Below are 25,009 nucleotides of genomic sequence, written 5' to 3'. Positions count from 1 at the left end.
TGCGCCATTCACTCCAGCCTGGGTGAGAATCTGTCTCAAAAAAAAAAAAAAGATCAGATTCTAGTTTCATACTTTGACAATACTCACAGATAGTACTATGTACTTTTTGTTGCATTACATTAAGAGGCACATACTTTGTTTTTTGAGAGGGAGTCTTGCACTTGTTTTTTTTGTTGTTGTTTTATTTTGTTTTTTTTTTTTGAGAGAGAGTCTTGCTCTTGTCGCCGAGGCTGGAGTGCCTGGCATACTGCAACCTCTGCCTCCCTGGTTCAAGCAATTCTGCTGCCCCAGCCTCCCGAAGCTGGGATTACAGGCGTCCACCACCACACCCGGCTAATTTTCGTATTTTTAGTGGAGACAGGGTTTGCCATGTTGGCCAGGCTGGTCTCAAACTCCTGACCCCAGGTGATCCACCCGCCTTGGCCTCCCAAAGTGTTGGGATTACAGGCATGAGCCACTGCGCCCGGCTTCTTTTTTTTTTTTTTTTTTTTTAATGTTAAGACTGACCAGTGGATTCGTGTTGTCTGATGCCTGATCTCTCAGTTGTGAAGTTCCCCATAAGTTATTCATGTAGTAGTTTTTGTAGTAGTCATTTAGTTTTTGTCATTGATCTATTATTTCATTCTGGGTTTCCTTTTCTCCTTTCTTTTTGGGAAATCTTTCAACATATAAGTAAATTGCAGTTTTTTTTTAAGTGCCTGCCTGTTAAATGTCAAATGCTTTAAGTTTGGTACCTGGGTCAGGGTGCAGTGGCTCGTGCTTGTAATCTAGCACTTTGAGAGACTGAGGCGGGTGGATCCCTTGAGCCCAGGAGTACAAGACTAGCCTGGGAAAGATGGCGAAATCCAGTCTCTACCAAAAAAAATAAAAAAAGATTAGCTGGGCATGGTGATGCGCACCTGTGGTCCCAGCTACTTAGGCTGAGGTGGGAGGATGGCTTGAGGTTGCAGTGAGCTGAGATCATGCCACTGCACTCCAGCCTGGGTAACAGAACCATACCCTGTCTCAAAAAAAAAAAAAAAAAAAAAGTTTGGTACCGGGAAGCAAAATTCAGTCGTTGAGGTTAGTTTAGGACATAAGCATTGCTTGACTGTGGGAATTTTAACTGAGTCATTTATGTGAATCAATAAAAAGAACTTAAGATGGGTGTCACTTTTAGATGGTGCTTTGTAATTATTAGATTAGTTGAATGTGAATGCAGTGTTTGACTTGGAGAATTGGTCCTCTTGTACTTTATAAAAATATGATTAGTTCTAATTTAAATTGTTAGTTCTTTTAGAGATTTTGTTGACTTTTTGGTACAGTTAATTTTGGATTTAGGAAATTGCTCTGGATTTATTTATTTTTTTTTTTGAGATGGAGTTTCCCTCTTGTCGCCCAGGCTGGAGTGCAATGGTGCGATCTTGGCTCACTGCAACCTCCGCCTCCTGGGTTCAAGTGATTCTCCTGCCTCAGCCTCCCAAGTAGCTGGGATTACAGGCACGCGCCACAACGCCCATCTAATTTTTATATTTTTAGTAGAGATGGGGTTTCACCATGTTGGCCAGGCTGGTCTCGATCTCCTGACCTCATGCTCTGGATTTTTTTTACCTGTTTTTCTGGGAGTGTGTATTTAGTTTTCTGACCATGTAGAGGTTTTAGAACCCTGTTAAAGGAATTTTGGTGTGTGGAGGTAAGCAGTTTTTTGAAGTTGATAAGTCAAGACTTGACTCTTGATATATTTTTGCCAGGTCACAGTCCTTTTTTTTTTTTTTTTTTTTTTTTTTTTTTGAGACTGAGTTTTGCTCTTTCGCCCAGGCTTGTGGTGGTGCGATGTCGGCTCACTGCAACCTCTGCCTTCCAGTTTAAAGTGATTCTCCTGCCTCAGCCTCTGGAGTAGCTGGGATTACAGGTGCCTGCCACCATGCCCAACTAATTTTTGTACTTTTAGTAGAGATGGGGTTTCCCCATGTTGGCCAGGCTGGTCTTGAACTCCTGACCTCAGGTGATCCACCTCAGCCTCCCAAAGTGCTGGGATTACAGGCGTGAGCCACCGCACAGTCTTTTATGAACATCACTGTTATCTTCTCAATCTGTAAAAGGCAAATGATAATCTTTTCCCTACTTGACCTAAGGAGCAATATTAGGATTAAAGTCTGTGAAACACTGTTTACCCCTCTTACTATCATATAAACATGTCAATAACGTAACACCTTAACTATCCAACTGCCAGACTTCTGGAAACCTTAACCTTTGGAAACCAAGCTCCTTGTGGAAAGTGAGCAAAAAGCTTTTGAGCTTAGTCATCAATAATATAGCAACCTTGAGACAGAGTTCACTGATTGAAAAATGTGTGCAAAGTGAAATTTAACAGGCTTAGTTTTCTGCTTTCTGCTGGCAGTTTGGTAGTACACTGGAGATAACAGGAGGAAAGTTACCTGAGAAGCAGACTATTACTGTTAAGAGGACACTGGAGAAACATAATTAGACTAGAAAGATAGGGCTATACATTACCCTTTACTATATGAACTGATAGTCTTCCTAGTCTGATTTATCATACCCAATACCTGGAAGATACTCTGGACTAAGAGAAGTATGTAATAGGCTTTAGGCACATTTTTGCATTAGCTAACGTGTCAGCATTTAGCTGTGGCCATTGCTCTGAATGCTTTATGTGTGTGTGTGTGTGTGTGTGTGTGTGTGTGTGTGTATTTATTTATTTTTGAGACGAACTCTTGCTCGGTCACCCAGGCTAAAGTGCAGTGGCGTGATCTCGGCTCACTGCAACCTCTGCCTCCTGGGTTCAAGTGATTGTCCTGCCTCAGCCTCCTGAGTAGCTGGGATTACAGGCATGTGCCACCATGCCCGGCTAATTTTTGTATTTTTAGTAGAGACGGAGTTTCATCATATTGGTCAGGCTGGTCTCAAACTCCTGAGCTCATGATCTGCCTGCCTTGGCCTCCCAAAGTGCTGGGATTACAGGCATGAGCCACCTCGCCCGACACTTTACATATATTAATCCCGCAGGAAAACTCTGTGATGTCAGTACTGTTTTCTCCATTATTTATGTATAAAGAGCAGAGAATCAAAAATCACTTGCCAACGGTCACAAGGCTAATAAGTGGTAGAGTAGGTGTTGACCTGCCAAACTACAGAAACTTGGAGAAGACTTTTGATATTCAGGGACATGTATATTGATAAGACCTCAGATGACAGGTGTTACGTCAAGTTAAAAAGGTTTTTTTAAAAAAAGTTATAACTTAAAAAGTTTGCTGTACTTGATTTTCTTCAAATGATAATGAAACCTAATAGAATTTCCTTTACTATCAAATTTCTGTATATTAACCTTAAGACAGATAATTTACAACTCAGTTGTCTGGTTTTTTTTTTGTTGTTGTTGTTTTTTTTTTGTTTGTTTGTTTTTGAGACAAGTGTCTCTCTCTGTCAATTAGGCTAGAGTTCAGTGGTGTGATCTTGGCTCATTGCAGACTCCGCCTCCCAGATTCAAGCCATTCTCCTGCTGCAGCTTCCCAAGTAGCTGAGGTTACAGGTTGCGCCACCACATCAGGCTACTTTTTGTGTTTTTATTTTTATTTTTTAAAAATTTGTGTTTTTAGTGGAGACAGGGTTTTGGCATGTTGCTCAGGCTGGCCTTGAACTCCTGGTCTCAAGTGATACCTGCCTTGGCCTCCTAAAGTACTGGGATTACACGCATTGGTCTGTATGCATTTTATTTTATTTTTATTTTTATATTTTTTGAGATGGAGTCTTGCTCTGTCACCTAGGCTGGAGTGCAGTGGCACAATCTCAGCTCCCTGCAGCCTCTGCCTCCCGAGTTCAAGTGATTCTCCTCTCTCAGCCTCCCGAGTAGCTAGGATTACAGGCACTCGCCACCATGCCCAGCTGATATTTGTATTTTTAGCAGAGACAGGGTTTCACCATGTTGACCAGGCTGGTCTCAAACTCCTGACCTCAAGTGATCCACCCACCTCGGCTCCCCAAAGTGCTGGGATTACAGGCGTGAGCCACCACCCGGTCATGCATTTTATTTTGACAAGTGCAGAGACACATACTCTGGGGCAATCCTTAGTAGATTAGAAAAGTCATTAAATAGATTTCTGGATGGGTGTAACTCTTTGTTAAAAGCAGCAGGAAAAGACTGGGCATGGCGGCTCTTGCCTGTAATCCTAGTACTTTGGGAGGCTGAGGTGGGAGGAGTGCTTGAAGCCAGGAGTTTGAGACCAGCCTGGCGAACGCGGATAACCCCATCTCTACTAAAAATATAAAAATCAGCTGGACGTGGTGGTGTGCGCCTGTAATCCCAGCTTCTTGTGAGACTGAGGCATGAGAATTGGTTGAACCCAGGAGATGGAGGTTGCAGTGACTCCAGATTGCGCCACTGCACCCCAGCCTGGGTGACAAAACAAGACTCTGTCTCAAAAAAAAAAAAAAATATATATATATATATAAATGAAATAAAACCTGTAGAAACCTATCATGAATGTATCAACAAAAGTATCAACACCCTACTCACTGATAATGGGTTGATATGGCTTACTCGCACTGTGAACGTCCAAGCGTTCAAGTTTTCTGTGTTTTTTTTTTTTTTTGGATAGTGTTTTGCTCTGTTGCCCATGTCAGAGTGCAGTGGCGTCATCATGGCTTACTGTATTCCCAACCTCCTAGGCTCAAGTGATCCTGCCACTTCAGCCTCCCAAGTACCTAAAATGACAGGCCCATACCACCAACCTGGCTAATTAAAAAAATTTTTTGACTGGGTGTGGTGGTTAACGCCTGTAATCCCAGCACTTTGGAAGGCTGAGGCGAGTGGATCACCAGGTCAGGAGATCGAGACCATCCTGGCCAACATGGTGAAACCCCATTTCTACTAAAAATACAAAAATTAGCTGGGTGTGGTGGCACGCACCTGTAGTCCCAGCTACTCGGGAGGCTGAGACAGGAGAATTGCTTGAACCCAGGAGGTTGAGGTTGCAGTGAGCTGAGATCGCACCATTGCACTCCAGCCTGGGTGACAGAGCGAGACTTCGTCTCAAAAAAATTTTTTTCGTTTTTGCAAAGATAGGTTTCTCACTCTGTTGCCCAGGTTGATCTTGAACTCCTGGGCTTAAGGGGTCCTCCTGCCTTGGCCTCCCAAAGTGTTGGGGTTACAGGTATAAGCCACTGCACCTGGCCTTAAGTTTTTAAATATATAGAACTTTTCTACCAATTGTTACAGAATTATAGATGCTTTTCAATAATATTTTTAAAACTCTCTCATAGGGTTCGCATCTAAAATGTCAGTAATATCTAATTATTAATTAGTTGAGTAGTTGGCAGCCAGTTTAGAGTAAGAGTGGAACTCTGTGACATAATAAAATTGTGTACGTGTATGTATGTATATATATATATATATATATATATATATTTAAAAAAAGAATGGAACTAGAGAGTAGGATCTGTAAGAGTGTCAGAAAGTCAAATGTATTGGACTCTGATAGGGGAAGTCAGAGAGTGCCAGCTTATGTCAACATTTTGCTTTAGGCTAGTCTTATTTGTCATTGTCTGTGTCACCCTTGACGGGCATGTTGACCCATGTACAAATTTATCACATAACTCTGAATTTCTAGGTGTTGGTTGTTTTTTTGTTTTTTTTTGAGACAGAGTCTCACTCTTTTGCCCAGGCTGGAGTGCAATGGCCCATCTCAGCTCACTGCAAGCTCCACCTCCTGGGTTCAAACCATCCTCCTGCCTCAGCCTCCCGAGTAGCTGGGACTACAGGCGCCCACCACCACGCCCGGCTGATTTTTTGTATTTTTTTAGTAGAGACGTGGTTTCACCATATCGGTCAGACTGGTCTCAATCTCCTGACGTCGTGATCCGCCCGCCTCGGCCTCCCAAAGTGCTGGGATTACAGGCATGAGCCACTGCGCCCAGCCAATTTCTAGGTCTTTAGTGTCATTTAACTTTCTTTTCTTGAGCACATGAACTTTATTAGTAGGCGATTTCTTTTAATTTGATTACCATTCTTTTGAATATGGGTCACATTTTCCTGTCAATTACCATATATAGTCATTTTGGAGTGTATATTGGACATTGGGATTGTTACTTAGTAGAGGCTCTGGGTTACCTTTTTTTTTTTTTTTTTTTTTTTTTTGATACGGAGTCTTGTTCTGTTGCCCAGGCTGGAGTGCAATAGCGTGATCTCAGCTCACTGCAACCTCTGTCTCCCGGGTTCAAGCAATTCTCCTGCCTCAGCCTCCCGAGTAGCTGGGATTACAGGCGCGTGACACCACACCCAGCTAATTTTTGTGTTATTAGTAGAGATGGGGTTTTACCATGTTGGTCAGGCTGGTCTCAAACTTCTGACCTTGTGATCCGCCTGCCTTGGCCTCCTAAAGTGCTGGGATTACAGGTGTGAGCCACCTCGCCCAGCCTCTGGGTTCTCTGTTAATCCTGTGCTCTGTGTGTGTGTGTTGTTGTTGTTATGTACTGAATGTCTGTGATCTCCCTTGCTCCCCGAGAATTCATATCTTGAAGCCCTGACCTCCAGTGTGATGGTATTTGGAGATGAGAACTTTGGGAGATGGAGGTAATCAGGGATAGATGAGGTCAGGAGGGTGGGACCCTGAGTCTGATAGGATTTATGTCCTTAGAAGAAGAGATACCAGAGAGCTTATTCACTCCCTCTTCACTGTGTGAAGACACAGTGAGGAGGCAGCTGTCTGAGAGCCTTCATCAGACACTGGCCCTCCTGGAATCTTGATCCTGAACTTTCAGTCTCCAGAACTGTGAGAAAATTTATTTCAGTTGTTATCCCACCAAGTCTGTGTGGTATTTGTTGTGGCATCCCAAGCCGACTAAGACAGTTGTTGACTAACTTTATTGTACTCAGACTCCAAACTGTCTCTCCTACAATGGGCAGCAGGAATATCTGCTCAGTTATTTTATTTAGCTGGGCTGCCTGGAGGCTGCCCCATGTGTACGATCTTCATGGGTCAGTGAGAGATTTGTGTAGAATTAATATGAAGTATTTAGGATTCCTTTTCTCGACTCTTGTGGAAACTTTCCCATCACTTTCCAGCTGCTGTTTTCACCTTGAACTGGGTATTCTGGTTCTATAAGTCAGTAAGACTGTGGGATTTCTATTGATATTTAGCTGTTCACTAGGCATAGGATGGGGACCGTTTTCAGGCAAAAAGCCTTAAAAATCGGGAAACTCACTCAATACCATTCCTTTATTGTAAGTATAGACTCCCGTCTAGTTTCTGCTTGCTTTTGGTTGCTCTTTGGTGTCCTCAATTCTCTTTTATCTTTTTATTAAAAAAAAAATTTAAACCATACAGATGAGGTCTCGCTATGTTGACCAGGCTGGTCTCAAACTCCTGGCCTCAAGCAGTTCTCTCATGTTGGCCTCCCAAAGTGCTAGGATTACAGGTGTGAGCCACTGTGCCTGGCGTCTTTTTTATCTTTTGTCCAGAATTTATGGTGGTTATCTGAGGGATGGTTAGCCTAATGGGACCTACTTCTCCATAGCTTGAATTTTCTAATTTTAATATATATAATCATAGAATGTATTTATTTGTTAAAAAAAATTTGATTTCCACATGTTACCTTAACAGCAGAATTTTTTAGGAATCTTTAATTTTTTCCCCAAATTTTTGCTAGCAGCATCTAGGCAGGAAGGATGTGCTGGTAGTGATTTGTTTAGAGAGTAAGATGTGCTTAGGTTTATTTGCAACACGTGTCCCTTATTGCTGGTAGACTGGTATAAGAATTTATAATTTAAGGAGTTTTGAAGTGATCACCATCATAGTCGAAATTTGACTATGTGCCATGCATTGTGCTAAAACAACTTACATGGATCATTTTGTTTAATCATCAGAGTAACATTGTGAGGTAAGTACTGTTGTTATCCTATTTTACAGGTAAGGAAGCAAAAAGAGGCTCTGAAACTTGCACAAGGTTGCACACATAGCAAACAGCAGAGCTGGGATCCTAACTCAGATCAGTCTCATTCCAGAATCTGTACTATTTAACCACTGAAGATCACCAACTGATCTTTAAGATTCCCTGCTCTACTAGCATTCTGTGGGTATAGTTACTTTTTACATTACCTGGAACATACAAATGTAGGAATTTTCAGATTTGTGTTTGTAGTTTGCCATCTCTTGGTAAAATTTGGTAGTGCAACCTAGCAAAAGAAAAAAGCAAAGTGTATAAAACTAGGAATTTTTATGTGTATTTATAACCAGGGCACATTTGATTGGGTAACTGATGGCAGAGCAGAAACTTAGAATTTCAAAAACTATAAAAACTTCTTTTTATCATTAGGTGATATTTACAACTTTCACCTGGGGTATGTGAATATTGGGTTTGTGAAGCCAATTTCTGTGTAACAAGTGAAGGCCGTAAAATGATGAGAATGCTACGTGTAGGAAGAATATATGTACATTTGGCTGTTACAAAAACAGAATGAGAGGTAGTAAGTTTTTGAAATAAACAAAATTGGTGAATGAGGTAGGGAAAGCTGTAGGAGATTTTCTTTTTTTTTTTTGAAATGGAGTTTTGCTCTTGTCGCCTAGGTTGGAGTGCAATGGCGTGATCTTGGCTCACTGCACCCTCTGTGTCCTGGGTTCAATCAATTCTCCTGCCTCAGCCTTCTGAGTAGCTGAGGTTACAGGTGCCCGCCACCATGCCCAGCTAATTTTTATATTTTTAGTAGAGACTGGGTTTCACCATGTTGGCCAGGCTGGTCTCAAACTCCTGACCTCAGGTGATCCACCTGCCTCGGCTTCACAAAGTGTTGGGATTACAAGCATGAGCCACCGTGCCCGGCCAGGAGATTTTCTTGAAACATGCTAATGTCATTATGTGTCCCTGTAGGCATAAAATTTAGTAAAAGTCTGTGAGTATGGGAGTGACACAATTTAAGTGACTTTTAGCAAATTGTTTGCTAAAGTTTTGGGTGGATTTGCCAATGAGAAACAACTCTGGTTTCCAGCTCTTGGAAAAAACCCAAAACTATGGGATGTAGTAGAGGGGATGATGTATTCGAAGTGTTGAAAAAAAAAAAACAAAAACAAACCCATCATCCAAGAATACTGTACCTGGCACAGCTCTCCTTTAGAAATGAAGGAGAGATGAAGATTTTCCCAGACAAAAGCTCAGAGACTAGACCTGTGTTACAAGAAATGCTAACAGAATTTCTTCAAGCTGAAAGACAAGGTTGCTAATTAGTAACAAAAAGAATATGAAAAGTATAAAACTTACTGGTAAATGTAAATAGAGTTAATTTAGAATACTCTAATACCATAATGGTGGTGTGCAAATGATTTGTATTTTTAGTATGAAGGTTAAAAGACAAAAACCATTAAAAATAATAATAGCAACAATAATTTGTTAAGGGATACATAGTACGAAAACATATACATTGTGACATCAAAAATTTATTAGAAACCAGGCACTGGCTGGGCGCCACAGTTCACCCCTGTAATCCCAGCACTTTGGGAGGCTGAGGCGGGTGGATCGCCTGAGATCAGGAGTTCAAGAAAAGCCTGACCAACATGGTGAAACCCCATCTCTACTAAAAATACAAAAATTAGCTGGGCTTCTGGGCATGGTGGCTCACGCCTGTAATCCCAGCACTTTGGGAGGCCGAGGCAGGCGAATCACTCGAGGTCAGGGGTTTGAGACCAACCTGGTCAACATGGTGAAACCCCATCTCTACTAAAAATACAAAAATTAGCCGGGCCTGGTGGTAGGTACCTGTTATCCCAGCTACTCCGGAGGCTGAGACAGGAGAATTGCTTGAACCTGGGAGGCAGAGGTTGCAGTGAGCCAAGATCATGCCATTGCCCTCCAGCCTGGGCAACAGAGTAAAACTCCATCTCAAAAAACAAAACAGAAAACCACAATGCAGTACCACCTTATTCCAGCAAGAATGGCCATAATAAAAAAAACAAAAAATAATAGACGTTTATGTGGATGTGGTAAACAGGGAACACTTCTACACTGCTGGTAGGAATGTAAACTAGTACAACCACTATGGGAAACAATGTGGAGATTCCTTAGGATACCATTTGATACAGCAGTCCTACTACTGGGTATCTACCAGAGGAAAATAAGTCATAAGAAAAAGATACTTGTATATACATGTTTATAGCATAATTCATAATTGCAAAAATGTGGAACCAACTCAAATGCCCATCAAGTCAACGAGTGGATAAAGAAACTGTGGTGTGTATATACGATGGAATACTTCTCAGCCATAAAAAGGAATGAATTAATGGCATTCACAGTGACCTGGATGAGATTGGAGACTCTTAATTCTAAGTGAAGTAACTCAGGAATGGAAAACCAAACATCATATGTTCCCACTCGTAAGTGAGAGCTGAGCTATGAGGACGCAAAGGCATAAGAATGACACAGTGGACTTTGGGGACTCAGGGAGAAAGGGTGGGAAGGGGGTCAGGGATAAAAGACTACAAATAGGGTGCAGTGTGTACCGGTCGGGCAGTGGGTGCACCAAAATCTCACAAATCACCATTAAAGAACTTACTTATGTAACGAAACACTACCTGTTTCCAATAACCTATGGAAATGAAAAAGTAAAAAACAATAAATAAAAAATAGTATAGGTGTATAGGGCATTTACTGTGAATGGAGCTTGTGGACCTGGAAGTTGTTCTGGGCCAGTCAGTGAGTGAGTGGTGAGTCATTGTGAAGGCCTAGGGCATTACACTTATGTAGACTTGATAAACACTGTATACCTAGGCTACACTAAATTTATAAAAAGTATTTTTTATCCAATAATAAATTAATCCTAGCTTACTGTAACTTTTTAATTTAACAGACTTGTAAACATTGTAAAAATTTTTGACTTTCATAATAACACTTCGTATAAAACACATTGTACAGCTGCACGAAAACATTTTCTTTATATCCTTATTCTATAAGCTTTTTTTTTTTTTTTTTTTTTTTTTAAGACAGAGTCTCACTCTGTCACCCCGGCCGGAGTGCAGTGGCGTGATCTCGGCTCACTGCAACCTCCGCTTCCCTGGTTCAAGCGATTCTCCTGCCTCAGCCTCCTGAGTAGCTGGGATGACAGGCAACCGCCACCACACCCGGCTAATTTTTATATTTTTAGTAGTGACGGGGTTTCACCACATTGATCAGGCTGGTCTCGAACTCCTGACCTCAGATGATCCGCCTGCCTCAGCCTCCCAAAGTGCTGGGGTTACAGGCATGAGCCACCGCGCCTGGCTACTTTTTTCTATTTCAACATTTTAAAATTACTATTTTACTTTTTAAACTTTTTGTTCAAACCTAAGACACAAATATACACGTTAGACTAGGCCTACACGGGGTCAGGATCATCAGTAGAATTGTCTTCCACCTCTCATCTTGTCTCACTGGAAGGTTTTGAGGGACAATAACATGCATGGAGTTGTCATTTTCTATGATAACAGTGCCTTCTGGAATACTTCCTGAAGGACCTGCCTGAGGCTGTTTTACAGTTAACTTAAAAAAAAAAATAGGTAGGAGTGGCCGGGCGAGGTAGCTCACACCTGTAATCCTAGCACTTTGGGAGGCCGAGGTGGGTGGATCACGAGGTCAGGAGATCGAGACCATCCTGGCTAACATGGTGAAAATGTCTCTACTAAAAATACAAAAAGTTAGCTGGGCGTGGTGGTGGTTGCCTGTAGTCCCAGCTGCTCAGGAGGCTGAGGCAGGAGAATGGCGTGAACCCGGGAGGTGAGCTTGCAGTGAGCCGAGATCATGCCTCTGCACTCCAGCCTGGGTGACAGAGTGAGACTCCATCTCAAAAAAAAAAAAAAAAACGAACAAAAACCAACCAAACAAAAATAGGTAGGAGTACACTCTAACCATAAAAAGCGTAATTTAGTGAATACATAAATCAGTAACATAGTCATTTATTATCATTACAAAGTATTATGTACTGTACACATTTGTATATGCTATACTTCTATGCAACTGGCAGTGCAGGTTTGTTTACACCAATCAAAACAAATACCTAAGTAGTCCTGGTGCTATGAACTTATGATGGCTACAATGTTAGTAGGCCATAGGAATTTTTTTTTTTCCGAGACAAGTTCTCTCACCCAGGCTGGAGTGTAGTGGCGTGATCATAGCTTACTTTAACCTCAAACTCCTGGGCTCAGATGAACCTTCCTCAAACTCCTGGGCTCAAATGATCCTCCCACCTCAGCCTCCCAGGTAGCTGGGACTATAGGCAGGCACCAACATGCCTGGCTAATTAAAAAAAACTTTTTTGTAGAGACAGGATCTCATTATGCTGCCCAGGTTGGTCTTGAACTCCTGGCCTCAAGCAGTCCTCTCATCTCCTCCTCCCACGGCAAGATGCTGGGATTACAAGTGTGAGCCATTGCGCTCAGCCTGCAATAGGAATTTTTCAGCTCCATTATAATCTTTTATGGGACCACTGTTAAATATGCAGTACATCATTGACCTCAGTGTTGTTATGTGGCACATGACAGTATGCACAAAGGAATATCATTCAATCTTAAAGAAGGAAATTCTGTTTTTCGTGACCCGGATGGGCCTGGAGGACATTATGTTAGGTGAAATAAGCCAGGAACAGAAAGACAGATACCACATGGTCTCACTTCTGTGTAGAATCTAAAAAATTGAACTGATAAAAGTTCAATTTCTGGGTGGAGAGTAGAATGGTGGTTATCAGGGACTTGGGTGGGGATTGCTGGGGAAATGTTGGTCAAAGGATACAAAATTTCAGGAAGAATAATTTCAAGAAATCTTTTGTACAACATGGTGACTATAGTAAATAACAATGTATTTTTGAAAAATACTAAGAGTATATTTTAAGTGGTCTCACCACAAAAAAATAGTATGTGAGGCAATGTGTATGATAATTAGCTCGATTTAGCCATTCCACAATGTATAGTAGCCCCCTTTTATCTGGTCTCAAATTCCTGAGCTCCAGCAATCTGCCCCCATTGGTCTCCCCGACTGCTAAGATTACAGGCAAGAGCTACTGCACCTGGCCTACTTAATATGTTTTGACACGTTTTGGCACAGAGTTGTTGATAGTATCCTCTTATTATTTTCTTGCTTTTTTTTTTCTTTTTCTTTTTCTTTTTTTTTTTTTACAGTAAAGTGAAGGCAGGTTTATTAGGAAAGTAAATAAACAAAAGAGTGGTTACCCCATAGGTTGAGCAGTCCTGAGGGCTGCTGGTTGCCCACTTTTATGGTTATTTCTTGATTATATGCTAAGCAAGGAGTGGATTATTAATGAATTTTCTGGTAAAGGGGTGGGCAGTTCCCAGAACTGAGGGTTCCTCCTCTTTTTAGACTATATAGGGTAACTTCTGGATGTTGCCATGGCATCTGTAAACTGTCATGGTGCTGGTTAGAGTGTCTTTTAGTATGGTGATACATTATAATTAGCATATAATGAGCAGTGAGGAAGAGGTCTACTCTGTTGCCATCTTGGTTTTGGTGGGTTTTGGCTAGCTTTTTTACTGCAACCTGTTTTATCAGCGAAGTCTTTATGGCCTATATCTTATGTTGAACTCCCATCTCATCTTGTGACTTAGAATGCCTAACCTACTGGGAATGCAGCCCAGCGGATCTCAGCCTTATTTTACTCAGCCCCTATTCAAGATGGAGTCACTCTGGTTTAAACACCTCTGACGTTTCCCCCCTTCTTGTATAAGAGAATCCTTCATCCTAAGGGTTGTAGAGGGATGAAGATCCACCTTTTGTAACCTCTTCTTGCTGAATGGGGTGATGATATTCTTGCCTAACTATTAAGGTCTCTTGTGTCCATGGTAGAGAGGCGCTCATTCAGAACACATCAGTTTGCTGAGGGCCATCCATAACTTTGAGTTCTGACAAAACGTGATATCTGAAAGATTAATAAGTTTTTAATAAAACATTCAGTAAGCTTATCCTGCATTCCTATACAAAGAGTACAACAGCAATATATTCCATAACAGTAAAGCAAAATAAGTAAAACTGTCCCAAGTAAACTAAATTAGAAGGCTTTCCATGAACTGCCAACTGTTGGAACCATGCTGATAAGGGATCGCTGATTGCATTATGTGCCCAGAATTAGAATATTGATCCAGATTTTTACATTAGCCACCCCTCTTTTTTTTCCTGCACTTCAGTCAGAGATCACTGATTGGTTCACAGGAGGAAGCAAGGTCAGCCTAAATTGCAGGAAAAAACCTCAAAAACAACTGATGAGACTAGAATCTACTGACAGGTATACCATAGTTCTTGAAACACAATTTTTTCTCACTCCAGTGTCCCATTTTTACTAAAGACAGATTATAGTATGACTGATTTGCTTTGTTATACTTGGCCAGATTATTTGTATAAAGTGCAGCAAGAATAATTATATAGGCTTTTGAAATTGGCTTTGATGGAACTCTGTTCCATAAGGAATCTCCGATAAGACTTTTAAAGCCGAGCCCAGCATGGATTTTTTTTTTTTTTTCCTTTTCTTTTTGAGACAGAGTCTTATTCTGTTAACCAGGCTGGAGTGCACTGGCATGACCTCGGCTCACTGCAGCCTCCATCTCCTGAGTTCAAGTGGTTCTCCTGCCTCAGCTTCCTGTGTAGTTGGCATTACAGGCACACACCACCACGCCTGGCTAATTTTTTGTATTTTTAGTAGAGATGAGGTGTTGGCCAGGCTGGTCCTGAACTCCAGACCTCAGGTGATCCACCCAACTCAGCCTCCCAATGTGCTGTGATTACAGGCGTGAACCACCGCGCCCAGCCATGAGCCACTGTGCCTGACCTCAGCTGTGGGTTTGTACCCTCAAATACCTTTATGTGTTGGGTAAATTTCTGTCTTCTTGAGGTCCCAAGGTAACTTGGGGCTCCTGGGCCTGTCAAAAAGTGACATTCTTTACTTATCACAGGTTAGGAACCCTGTACAGGGACTGAGTAGGCGAGGTATGAGGCCAGTTTTCCCAAGCGGCTTTTAATTGGCTCTACAAGTCAGGTTTGATTCCTTTAAGGAGAGCACATCATTCCAGTCAAAGCCTTGGTAAAATAACCAGTTTCTCCAACTGTGTCCTGTCACAAGAGAAAACCGATTCTTACTGCACTTATACAAATATCTATTGTAGGCCAGGCATGGTGGCTCATGCCTGTAATCCCAGCACTCTGGGAGGCTGGGGCAGGTGGATCACTTGATGTCAGGAGTTTGAGACCAGCCTGGCCAACATAGTGAAACCCCGTCTCTACTAAAAATACAAAAAGTAGCTTGGTGTGGTGGTGGGCACCTGTAATCCCAGCTACTTGGGAGGCTGAGGCAGAAGAATTACTTGGACCCAGGAGGCGGAGTTAGCAGTGAGCTGAGATCATACCACTGCCCTCCAGCCTGGGCAACAGAGCAGAACTCTGTCTCAAAAAACAAAAAACAAAAACAAATCTATTGCCATAAGTTAAGAGTACTCATAAATAGTCTCCAAATTGAGAAATGGGGTAGAGAGAAACAAATATGCTCCAAATTTTGTCCACAGGAGTATACTTTACTCAATTGTTAATAGCTGTCAATAGCTCAAATCCTTGACTCTGAAAAACAAAATAAAGGATCAGCGACGTTTTAAGCAAAAAAGCAAAAAAGATGAGTCTTACATTAATTCAGTCCATGAAGTTAACTCCTGTTCTGTTTGATACACATGAACATTCCAGCCCTCCATGACAGTCCTGAATGTTTTTTCCTTTATTCTAATGTTAGAGTCTCCAAAGTTATCAGAAACCTGCATTTAAGAGCACCTGTGAAAGTCCTATAGCTGATTATAAACCACCTTTTGAAGAGGATCAAAACATGACAACAGTTGTATGTTGATGACAGAAAGTCTTAGGACAGCCATAGTCTAAAGACACGATTGACAAAGAATTTTGGTTACCTTTGTGGCACACAATAATTTAACATAATAATCATAATTACTACTGATAAGGTACATTAAATCATATCAGAATTATAGGAGCTTTTCATAATTTTGGAACACATACCAATAACATATTTATACAAATGCAACCCAAAGAAAGCCAAACACCATTTCATATTTGGCAATGCTTCCTATGTGATTTTTATGTCAATAAGCCAAATTTCACTGTTGGATTAGTGCATTATTGATATGTGAAACCCAGTTCTTAATAAAACCTTATAGACAAATTGATCCAATTTTATTTTATTATTTCTTATTTAAATATTTTTTTTGGAGGGGGATGGAGTCTCCTTCTGTTGCCCAGGCTGGAGTGCAGTGGCACAATCTTGGCTCACTGTTACCTCCACCTCCTGGGTTCAAGCGATTCTCCTGCCTCAGCTTCCCTAGCAGCTGGGATTACAGGTGCAAGGTACCATTCCCAGCTAATTTTTTGTATTTTTAGTAGAGGTGGGGTTTCACCATGTCAGCCAGGCTGGTCTCAAAACTCCTGGCCTCAAGTGATCCACCCACCTTGGCCTCCCAAATTGCTGGGATTACAGGCGTGAACCACTGTGCCCGGCCAGAAGCTCTTATTTTTAAACCAGTTAATCAAAGCTCTTTCATATCACACACACACAACACATATAAATACATAGACGGGAGATCCATCAGTTGTAAGGTCTTTCATTTGCCAATTTCTTAATTGGATTACTGGCTTCAAGGTAGAGCCCTTGGAGGATCAGGGTGAGGAAAGCGTTCGGTTTCTAGGGCCTAGTAATCAGGCACAGCTTCTAGGGGGCCAAGAGCATGTTTCTCTGATCCAGACATGCAGAGAGCTGTGTATTTCCCCATAACTGCCATTAGACACCACCAGAGTCAGCCAATCAATGCTACAGTCTATTTCCTTTGGGTTGGAGGTCTCCTCAGTATCATCCCTTTATGGTTTGCCAGGAAGATGTTACCAGAAAGGGGTCCTGATCCAGACCCCAGGAAAGGGTTCCTGGATCTTGTGCAAGACAGAATTTGAGGCGAATCCATACAGTAAAGTAAAAGCAAGTTTATTAGGAAAGTAAAGAAACAGAAGAATGGCTACTCCAGAGGCAGAACAGCCTGTTATTTTCTATTTTATCTTTAAATTACCTTGTATATTTTCAGTCTTACTGTTAGTTGTGCTGCCACCTCCACCGCCTTTTCTTTTTTTTTGGAGACAGTTTCGTTCTTGTTGCCCAGGCCAGCTGGAGCACAATGGCACGATCTCGGCTCACCATAACTTCCGCCTCCCAGGTTCAAGCAATTCTCCTGCCTCAGCAATCCAAGTAGCTGGGATTACAGGCATGTGCCACCATGCCTGGCTAATTTTGTATTTTTAGTGGAGAGGGGGTTTCTCCATGTTGGTCAGGCTGGTCTCGAATACCCAGTGTCAGGTGATCTGCCCGCCTCAGCCTCCCAAAGTGCTGGGATTACAGGTATAAGCCACTGTACCTGGCCTCTTCTTCTTTTTCCTCTTCCTCTTCGTTTTCTTCTTCCTCTTCTTCCTCTTCCTCTTCTTCTTTCTCCCTTCTTCTGCCTTCTTCTCCCTTCTCTCATTCTGTCACCCAGGCTGGAGTACAGTGGCATGATCACAGCTCGCTGCAGCCTCGAGCTCCCTGGGTTCAGATGATCCTCCGGCTTCAGCCTCCTAAGTAGCTGGGTCTATAGGCACGTGCCATCACATGCCTGGCTAATTTTTTTTATTTTTTGTAGAGATGGGGTTTTGCCCTTTTGCCCAGGCTGGTCTCAAACTCCTGGACTCAAGTGATCTGCCTGGCTTCTTGTTCAGTCTTGATAAAGGTTTACCAATTTTGTTAACCTAAGAACCAACTTTTAACTTTTGCTTATCTTGCTGTTTTATTAAAATCTGTTTTACTGATTTTTTTCTTTAATTTTATCTCTTTCCTTTGACTTTATTCTTTCAATATGTTTTTAAAGTCTGAGAGTTACCTCATTAATTTTCAGCCTTTTTTTTTTTTAATTATTATTTTTTGAGAGAGAGTCTCGCTCTGTTGCCCAGGCTGGAGTGCAGTAGCACGATCTGGGCTCACTGCAAGCTCTGCCTTCCACATTCAAGCAATTCTCCTGCCTCAGTCTCTCGCGTAGCTGGCATTACAGGTGCCCACCACAACACTGCTAATTTTTGTATTTTAGTAGAGACGGGTTTCACCATGTTGGTTAGGCTGGTCTCTAGCTCCTGACCTCAAGTGATCTGCCCACCTCGGCCTCCCAAAGTGCTGGGATTATAGGCGTGATCCACCGTGCCTGGCCCGGCCTTCATTTTTAAATGTAATCACTTAAGCCTATACATTTTCCTATACATGCACCATTTAGACTGCATTGTACAGGTTTTCAAATGCATACAATTTTCATTATTATTCACTTCTGAGAATTGAAAATTTTTAATTATGAATTTTTATTGGATCCTCAAGTTATATAAAGTGTTGAATGTTGGTGGTTTAAAATTTTTGTTTACATTACGTTAATTGCATTGTGATCAGTGAGTATGATCTGCCAGATACTCAGTGTCTGAAATTTGTTGTATCTTATTTTATGGTCAAGCACATGATCAATTTTTTTTTTTTTTTTTTGACAGAGTTTTACTCTTTTCACCCAGGCTGGAGTGCAGTGGCATGATCTTGGCTCACTGCAGTCTCTGCCTCCTGGTTTCAAGCAATTCTGCCTCAGCCTCCTGAGTAGTTGAGATTACAGATGTGTGTCATCACACACGACTTATTTTGTACTTTTAGTAGAGACGGGTTTCACCATGTTGGTTAGGCTGGTCTCGAAATCCTGGCCTCAGGTGATCCATGAGGCCTCCCAAAGTACTCGGATTGCAGGTACGAGCCACTATGCCTGGCCCATGATTAATTTTTATAAATGCCCCATGTGTGCTTGAGAAGAATGAATGGATCTTCTGTTTCTAATATACAGAAACATGCATATATTTATTAAATGAAGATTGTTAACATGTTGTTAAAATCTTCTAAATATTTCTGCTGATTATTTATTTATTTATTTATTTTTAAGACAGGGTCTTGCTCTGTCAACGAGGCTGGATTGCAGTGGTGTGATCTTGGCTTACTGCAGCCTTGACCTCCCAGGCTCAAGTGATCCTCTCACCTCAGCCCCTTGAGTAGCTGGGACTATAGGTGTGCACCACCACACCCAGTTGACTTTTTGATTTTTTTGTAGAGATGGAGTCTCACTGTGTTACCCAGCTGGTCCTGAACTAACAGGCTCAAGCCATCTTCCTGCCTCCCAAAGTGCTGGGGTTACAGGCGTGAGCCACCATGCCTGGCTTCTGCTGTTAGTTTTTGTTTGGTTGACTTCAGTATTGAGGGAAATGTGTTAATCTTCTGTGAGCCTAGATTTGTCTAATGCTATTAATTTTTTCCCTTTATGTATTTTGAAACTGTTTTATTTGGTTAATCATATTTAACATTGTCATAGCAATCTGGCAGATTTAACGTTTGTAATAACCTGCTCTGTCCCTACTGATGTGTTGCACTGATTTTTCTGACACTATCTTTCTTCTAATTAGAATTTGCTCTATGTCTTTTTATTCCTGTATCATTAACCATTCCATGCCCTTATGCTTTAGGTATTTATATTAGAAATGGAATGTAGCTGGGTTTTATTTTTTATCAATCTATCACTTTTTTTGAGACGGAGTCTTGCTCTGTCGCCAGGCTGGAGTGTAGTGGCGCGATCTCGGCTCACTGCAACCTCCGACTCCCTGGTTCACTCCCTGGTTCAAGCAATTCTCCTGCCTCAGCCTCCGGAGTAGCTGGGATTACAGGCACACGCCACCATACCCAGCTAATTTTTGTATTTTTCGTAGAGACGGGGTTTTACCATGTTGGCCAGGATGGTCTCGGTCTCCTGACTTCATGATCCGCCCACCTCAGCCTCCCAAAGTGTTGGGATTATAGGTGTGAGCCACTGCACCCGGCCAAATCTGTCAATTCTAATTGTCTTTTTTTCATTTTTTTTCTGTTTTGTTTTTTGAGACAGGGTCTCTCACTCTTTCACTCAGGCTGGAGTGCAGTGGCCTGATCATGGCTGACTGCATCCTCAGCCTCCTCAGCTTAGGCGATCCTCCTGCCTCAGACTTCCAAGTAACTGGGACTACAGGAGCACATCACCACACCTGGCTAATTTTTTAGCTTTTGGTAGAGATGGCGTTTCACCACGTTTTCCAGGGTAGCCTTGAATTCTGTCTGAAAGGATCCTCTCACCTTGGCTCCCAAAATGTTGAGATTACAGGTGTGAGCTACTGTGCCCAGCTAGTTGTCTTTTAAATGGCTCATATCCCAGAATAATACCAGCCCCTCTTAAGGTTTTTGGTTCATAGTGGGAATCTCAAACTTGGCTTCCCTCCTGTTTGACTATTTGAAGCAATAGTATCTACACAGTACTGTTGATTTAATAACCTAGGTCACTTGGGATTTAAATGGAATTATTCTGACGTTTTGGGGTGCCATCCTCAGACTATAGTATGTAGTGAAAAGTAAATAAAAAATTATGTAGTATAGAAGTGTTTATGGGCCGGGCACGGTGGCTCACGCCTGTAATCCCAGCACTTTGGGAGGCCGAGGCAGGCAGATCACCTGAGGTCAGGCGTTCGAGACCAGCCTGACCAACATGGAGAAACCCCATCTCTACTAAAAAAATACAAAATTATCTAGTTGTAGTGGTACATGCCTGTAATCCCAGCTACCTGGGAGGCTGAGGCAGGAGAATCACTTGAACCCGGGAGGCAGAGGTCGTGGTGAGCCAAGATCACACCATTGGACTCCAGTCTGGGCAACAAGAGCAAAACTTTGTCTCAAAAAAAAAACTGTTTATGTGTTTATCATGAAATTGTTTCCTTCTTATTTAGTGGGTTAACTTATAAACAATTCTTTAAAACATTTTGTTTTAGTCCCAGAAATCCTGGATAGAAAGCACTTTGACCAAGAGGGAATGTGTATATATTATACCAAGTTCCAAGGACCCTCACAGGTAAGTACACCTTTGTTACTTCTGGGCTCTTCTAGAAATTTTAATGTAAATTATATTGTTATTTCTTTATTGGAAACAAAAACCACTAAATAAATTATTTGTACTTACTGTTACTTTTTATAGTTACTGTTAATTATTTAATTTGGGAGGGATTGGGAGGAGGAAACAGCATTGAAATCAGTATTTTGGAGTTCTTAATGCCATTTACAGCGTACAGTCTCTTCCTTGAAGTGTTCCTCCATCTCTAAACTCCCTCAGATCATAGTGTAGTGTTTTACAAAGGTAAGGCAGTTAAGACTCTCTCTTTTATTTTTTACTGGATTCACTGATATTGGGAACTTAAATTTGTGTATCTATTGGGCATCTACTGAGTATCCAACACTGTGGTTCATATCGAAGAAAGCAATATGAACCTAATAATAGTCATTCTTTTTGTTTGCCAATATATAGATACAGATCATTATTTACTGGAAAATCTATTATCAGAGACTATGGGTGTCTGTGTCTTTGGTCTCTAAAATGACTTTGATAATAGAAAAAAATTAAAGGACATTAACTTAGTAACTGAAGAAAAAGTTGAGCTCATGAAATATTTACTTAAACATTTTTGCCAAAATTATTCTTTTTACTTTTTTTTTTTTTTTTTTTGAAACAGAGTCTTGCTCTGTTGTCTAGGCTGGAGTGCAAGCTCCCTCCTGGGTTCAGGCCATTCTCTTGCCTCAGCCTCCCGAGTAGCTGGGACTACAGGCGTGTGCCACCACACCCGGCTAAATTTTTGTATTTTTAGTAGAGATGGGGTTTCACCATGTTAGCCAGGATGGTTCAATCTCCCGACCTCGTGATCCACCTGCCTCGGCCTCCGTGAGCCACCGCGCCCAGCCCTAGTTTTTGTATTTTTAGTAGAGACAGAGTTTTACTATGTTGGCCAGGCTGGTCTTGAACTCCTGACCTGAGGTCATCTGCCTGCCTTGGCCTCTCAAAGTGCTGGGATTACAGGTATGAGCCACCGCACCCAGCAAATTTTTCTTTTTTCTGAGGCCTAAAGATAGAAAAAAACTTAAACAAGGAAATCTAAGATATGGTTATTTCCTAACCTATAGAGCACTTTTCTTCATGGGCACTTAGAAAAAATGAAAATTAATTGACAAAAGTATTTGCAAGATTTTTGAATCTTCCTTCCTTTTCCGTCTCCTGTCACACTGTGTTCTCTACCCATTTACCTTCTCTGCAACTTTCATTTCTGTTAGATATATAACTCTTAGAAAAACATGGCTAAATAGACAGTTTTTATTAACTGATATCTCTTTATATTATAGAATACGTCACTATTTTTGTTTATAGTGGATATGTAGTAAATATTTGTTGAATAGCATTTCCAAAAATTTCTCTTTATTTTAACATTTAAAAAAATTCTTAACTTTGAACAGATCTCTCACAACAAACACATTTCCATGGAAAGTGTAATGTGCATGATACATTTAAAAAACTTTTGAGAAACAGAAAGTTGGATCAATACGTAGAGTTTCAATACATTAAGACTGTCATTATTAATAACATTTGGTGGCTTTATTTTTAACTTTTTCTCAGAGTATTGCTTTTGTTTTAAAGTATTGCTATATTCAGTCTATATGCAAAATGTTGTACCTGCTTTTCATACTACAGATATTTTATAAGAATGGTAGTTAATAGGCCTGGCGCGGTGGCTGACACCTATAATCCCAGCACTTTGGGAGGCCGAGGTGGGTGGATCACGAGGTCAGGAGTTCGAGACCAGCCTGGCCAACATGGTGAAACACCGTCTCTACTAAAAATACAAAAATTAGCCAGACGTGGTAGTGGGCACCTGTCATCCCAGCTACTTGGGAGGCTAAGGCAGGAGAATTGCTTGAGACCGGAAGGCAGAGGTTGTAGTGAGCTGAGATCCACACTGCTGCACTCCAGCCTGGGTAACAAGAGTGAAACTCTGTCTCAAAAAAAAAAAAAAAAAAAAAAAAGAATGGTAGTTAATATTCTGTTATTGTGTATACCACGATTTATATACCTATTCTACTATTGGTCAATTTAGTTGTTTTCAGTTTTTAGCCATTTAAAATTTAATTAGGCCACAATGAAGATCTTTGTGGATAAAACCTTTTTGTATTTAAGATTTTCCCCCCTTAGGTTATGTAATGCCAAAATCTTTTCAAAAGTATTAAAGCAATATAAATGATCACCCAGTAGTGAATGAGATTGTCTCCTTTACTGAGTAATGACTAGAGTAACATTTTCCGTCACCATCAAGAAAACGTGATAAGTAGAAAATAGTATGTATATATTTTTAGGCTGGGCATGGTGGCTCATGTCTGTAATTCCAGCACTTTTGGGAGACTGAGGTGAGCAAAGTCTGCCTTCCGGGTTCAAGTGATTCTCCTGCCTCAGCTACCTGAGTAGCTGGGGCTATAGGCATGCCCTACCACGCCCACTTAATTTTTTTTATTTTTAGTAGAGATGGGGGTTTCACCATGCTGGTCAGGCTCTTCTGGAACTCCTGACCTCAGATAATCTGCCCGCCTCAGCCTCCCAGAGTGAGCCACCATGCCTGGTATACATTTATTTATTTTTAGTTGACAGTAATTATAATAGTATATATTTTAAATTTGCATTTATTTATTATTGAGAAAATATTTTATGTTTTTTAAATATCCCTCAATTTTTAAATGAATTCTGTAAATGTTTTTGATTAGTTCTTTTTGGATCATTAAAATAACCTTAACATCTCTTCCAATCATGAGAGTCTATGATTTATTCTGATTTCTTACTAATTATTAAAGATATGTTTTATTACAACATCATATCACATTTCTCAACAAGAGGATAAATGACATTTCCCAAGTCACATGGCTATTCATAAAGATGGGATTAGTATTTACGCCTCCTTAGTTCAGTGTGCCAGTTCTAAAATAAAATACCATTTTTCTTCGGGAGAAATTGTTGTTTTGCTTTATTAAAAAAATAGATTTTGTTGGTCGGGTGCAGTGGCTCACGCCTGTAATCCCAGCACTTTGGGAGGCTGTGGGTGGATCACCTGAGGTCAGGAGTTCGAGACCAGCCTGGCCAACATGGTGAAACCCCGTCTCTACTAAAAATATAAAAACTAGCTGGGCGTGGTGGTGGGCGCTTGTAATCCCAGCTACTTGGGAGGCTGAGGCAGGAGAGTTGCTTGAACCCAGGAGACAGAAGTTGCAGTGAGCCGACAAGGTGCCACTGCACTCCAGCCTCAGTGACAGAGTGAGACTCCATCTCAAAAAAAAAAAAAAAAATAGATTTTATCATTAAGGAGTTTATTTTCTATAGTTTTATTAATTCCACTTTGCAATAGAAATAATAAAAGCACTCAAGGTATTAAAGAAATCCAAAGCTGTTACTAAGTATCCCCACCTTTAACCATTCATGAGGGACATAATTTACAAACAGTTAGCTGGTCACTTCTTTCTACACTAGTTGGACTCTTAATTTTATATGAATAGGTAATTCACACTTGGTTCATAACTTAAAAGGTACCAAATGCTTTAAGTGAAAGTCTCCTTTCCAGTACTGTGCTTTAGCTATAAGTTTACCTTGCTAATAAAAAATCTGATGTTATCCATTCCTTGGAATGTCTTCCAGAAAGTTAGATACAGTCTTTGCATGTCCAAGCAGATGATTATCCCCCTTCCCCCTTTAAAATATATAATGTAGCCCACTGTGACTGTAACTTACCTTGGCAATCACTAGTTTGTTCTTTCTTTTTTTTTTTTTTTTTTTTTGAGACGGAGTCTTGCTCTGTCATCCAGGCTGGTGTGCAGTGGTATAGTCTCACTGCAAGCTCCGCCTCCTGGATTCAGGCCATTCTCTTGCCTCAGCCTCCCGAGTAGCTGGGATTACAGGCGTGTGCCACCACACCTGGCTAATTTTTTGTATTTTTAGTAGAGATGGGGTTTCACCACGTTAGCCAGGCTGGTCTTGATCTCCTGACCTCGTGATCGGCCCACCTTGGCCTCCCAGAGTGCTGGGATTACAGGTGT

The 25,009-nt window shown here is 41.2% G+C and overlaps 1 protein-coding gene across 4 annotated transcripts in view; it reads left to right on the top strand.

Moving 5' to 3' along the window:
• The window catches only part of TRPM7 (transient receptor potential cation channel subfamily M member 7), a 129,162-nt gene that overhangs the window by 2,971 nt on the left and 101,182 nt on the right, over positions 1-25,009 (top strand). For all 4 annotated transcript variants that reach the window (XM_063652234.1, XM_054450615.2, XM_063652233.1 and 1 more), the window contains exon 2: positions 20,887-20,966. In XM_063652234.1, coding sequence (XP_063508304.1) covers positions 20,887-20,966 — 80 coding nt within the window. The remainder of the gene's footprint in view (positions 1-20,886; positions 20,967-25,009) is intronic.

The sequence above is a fragment of the Pongo pygmaeus genome, chromosome 16, assembly GCF_028885625.2.
Source record: "Pongo pygmaeus isolate AG05252 chromosome 16, NHGRI_mPonPyg2-v2.0_pri, whole genome shotgun sequence".
Taxonomy (NCBI): domain Eukaryota; kingdom Metazoa; phylum Chordata; class Mammalia; order Primates; family Hominidae; genus Pongo; species Pongo pygmaeus.
Note: the sequence above shows the minus strand (reverse complement) of the source record. Positions and strands in the feature narration are given on the sequence as shown.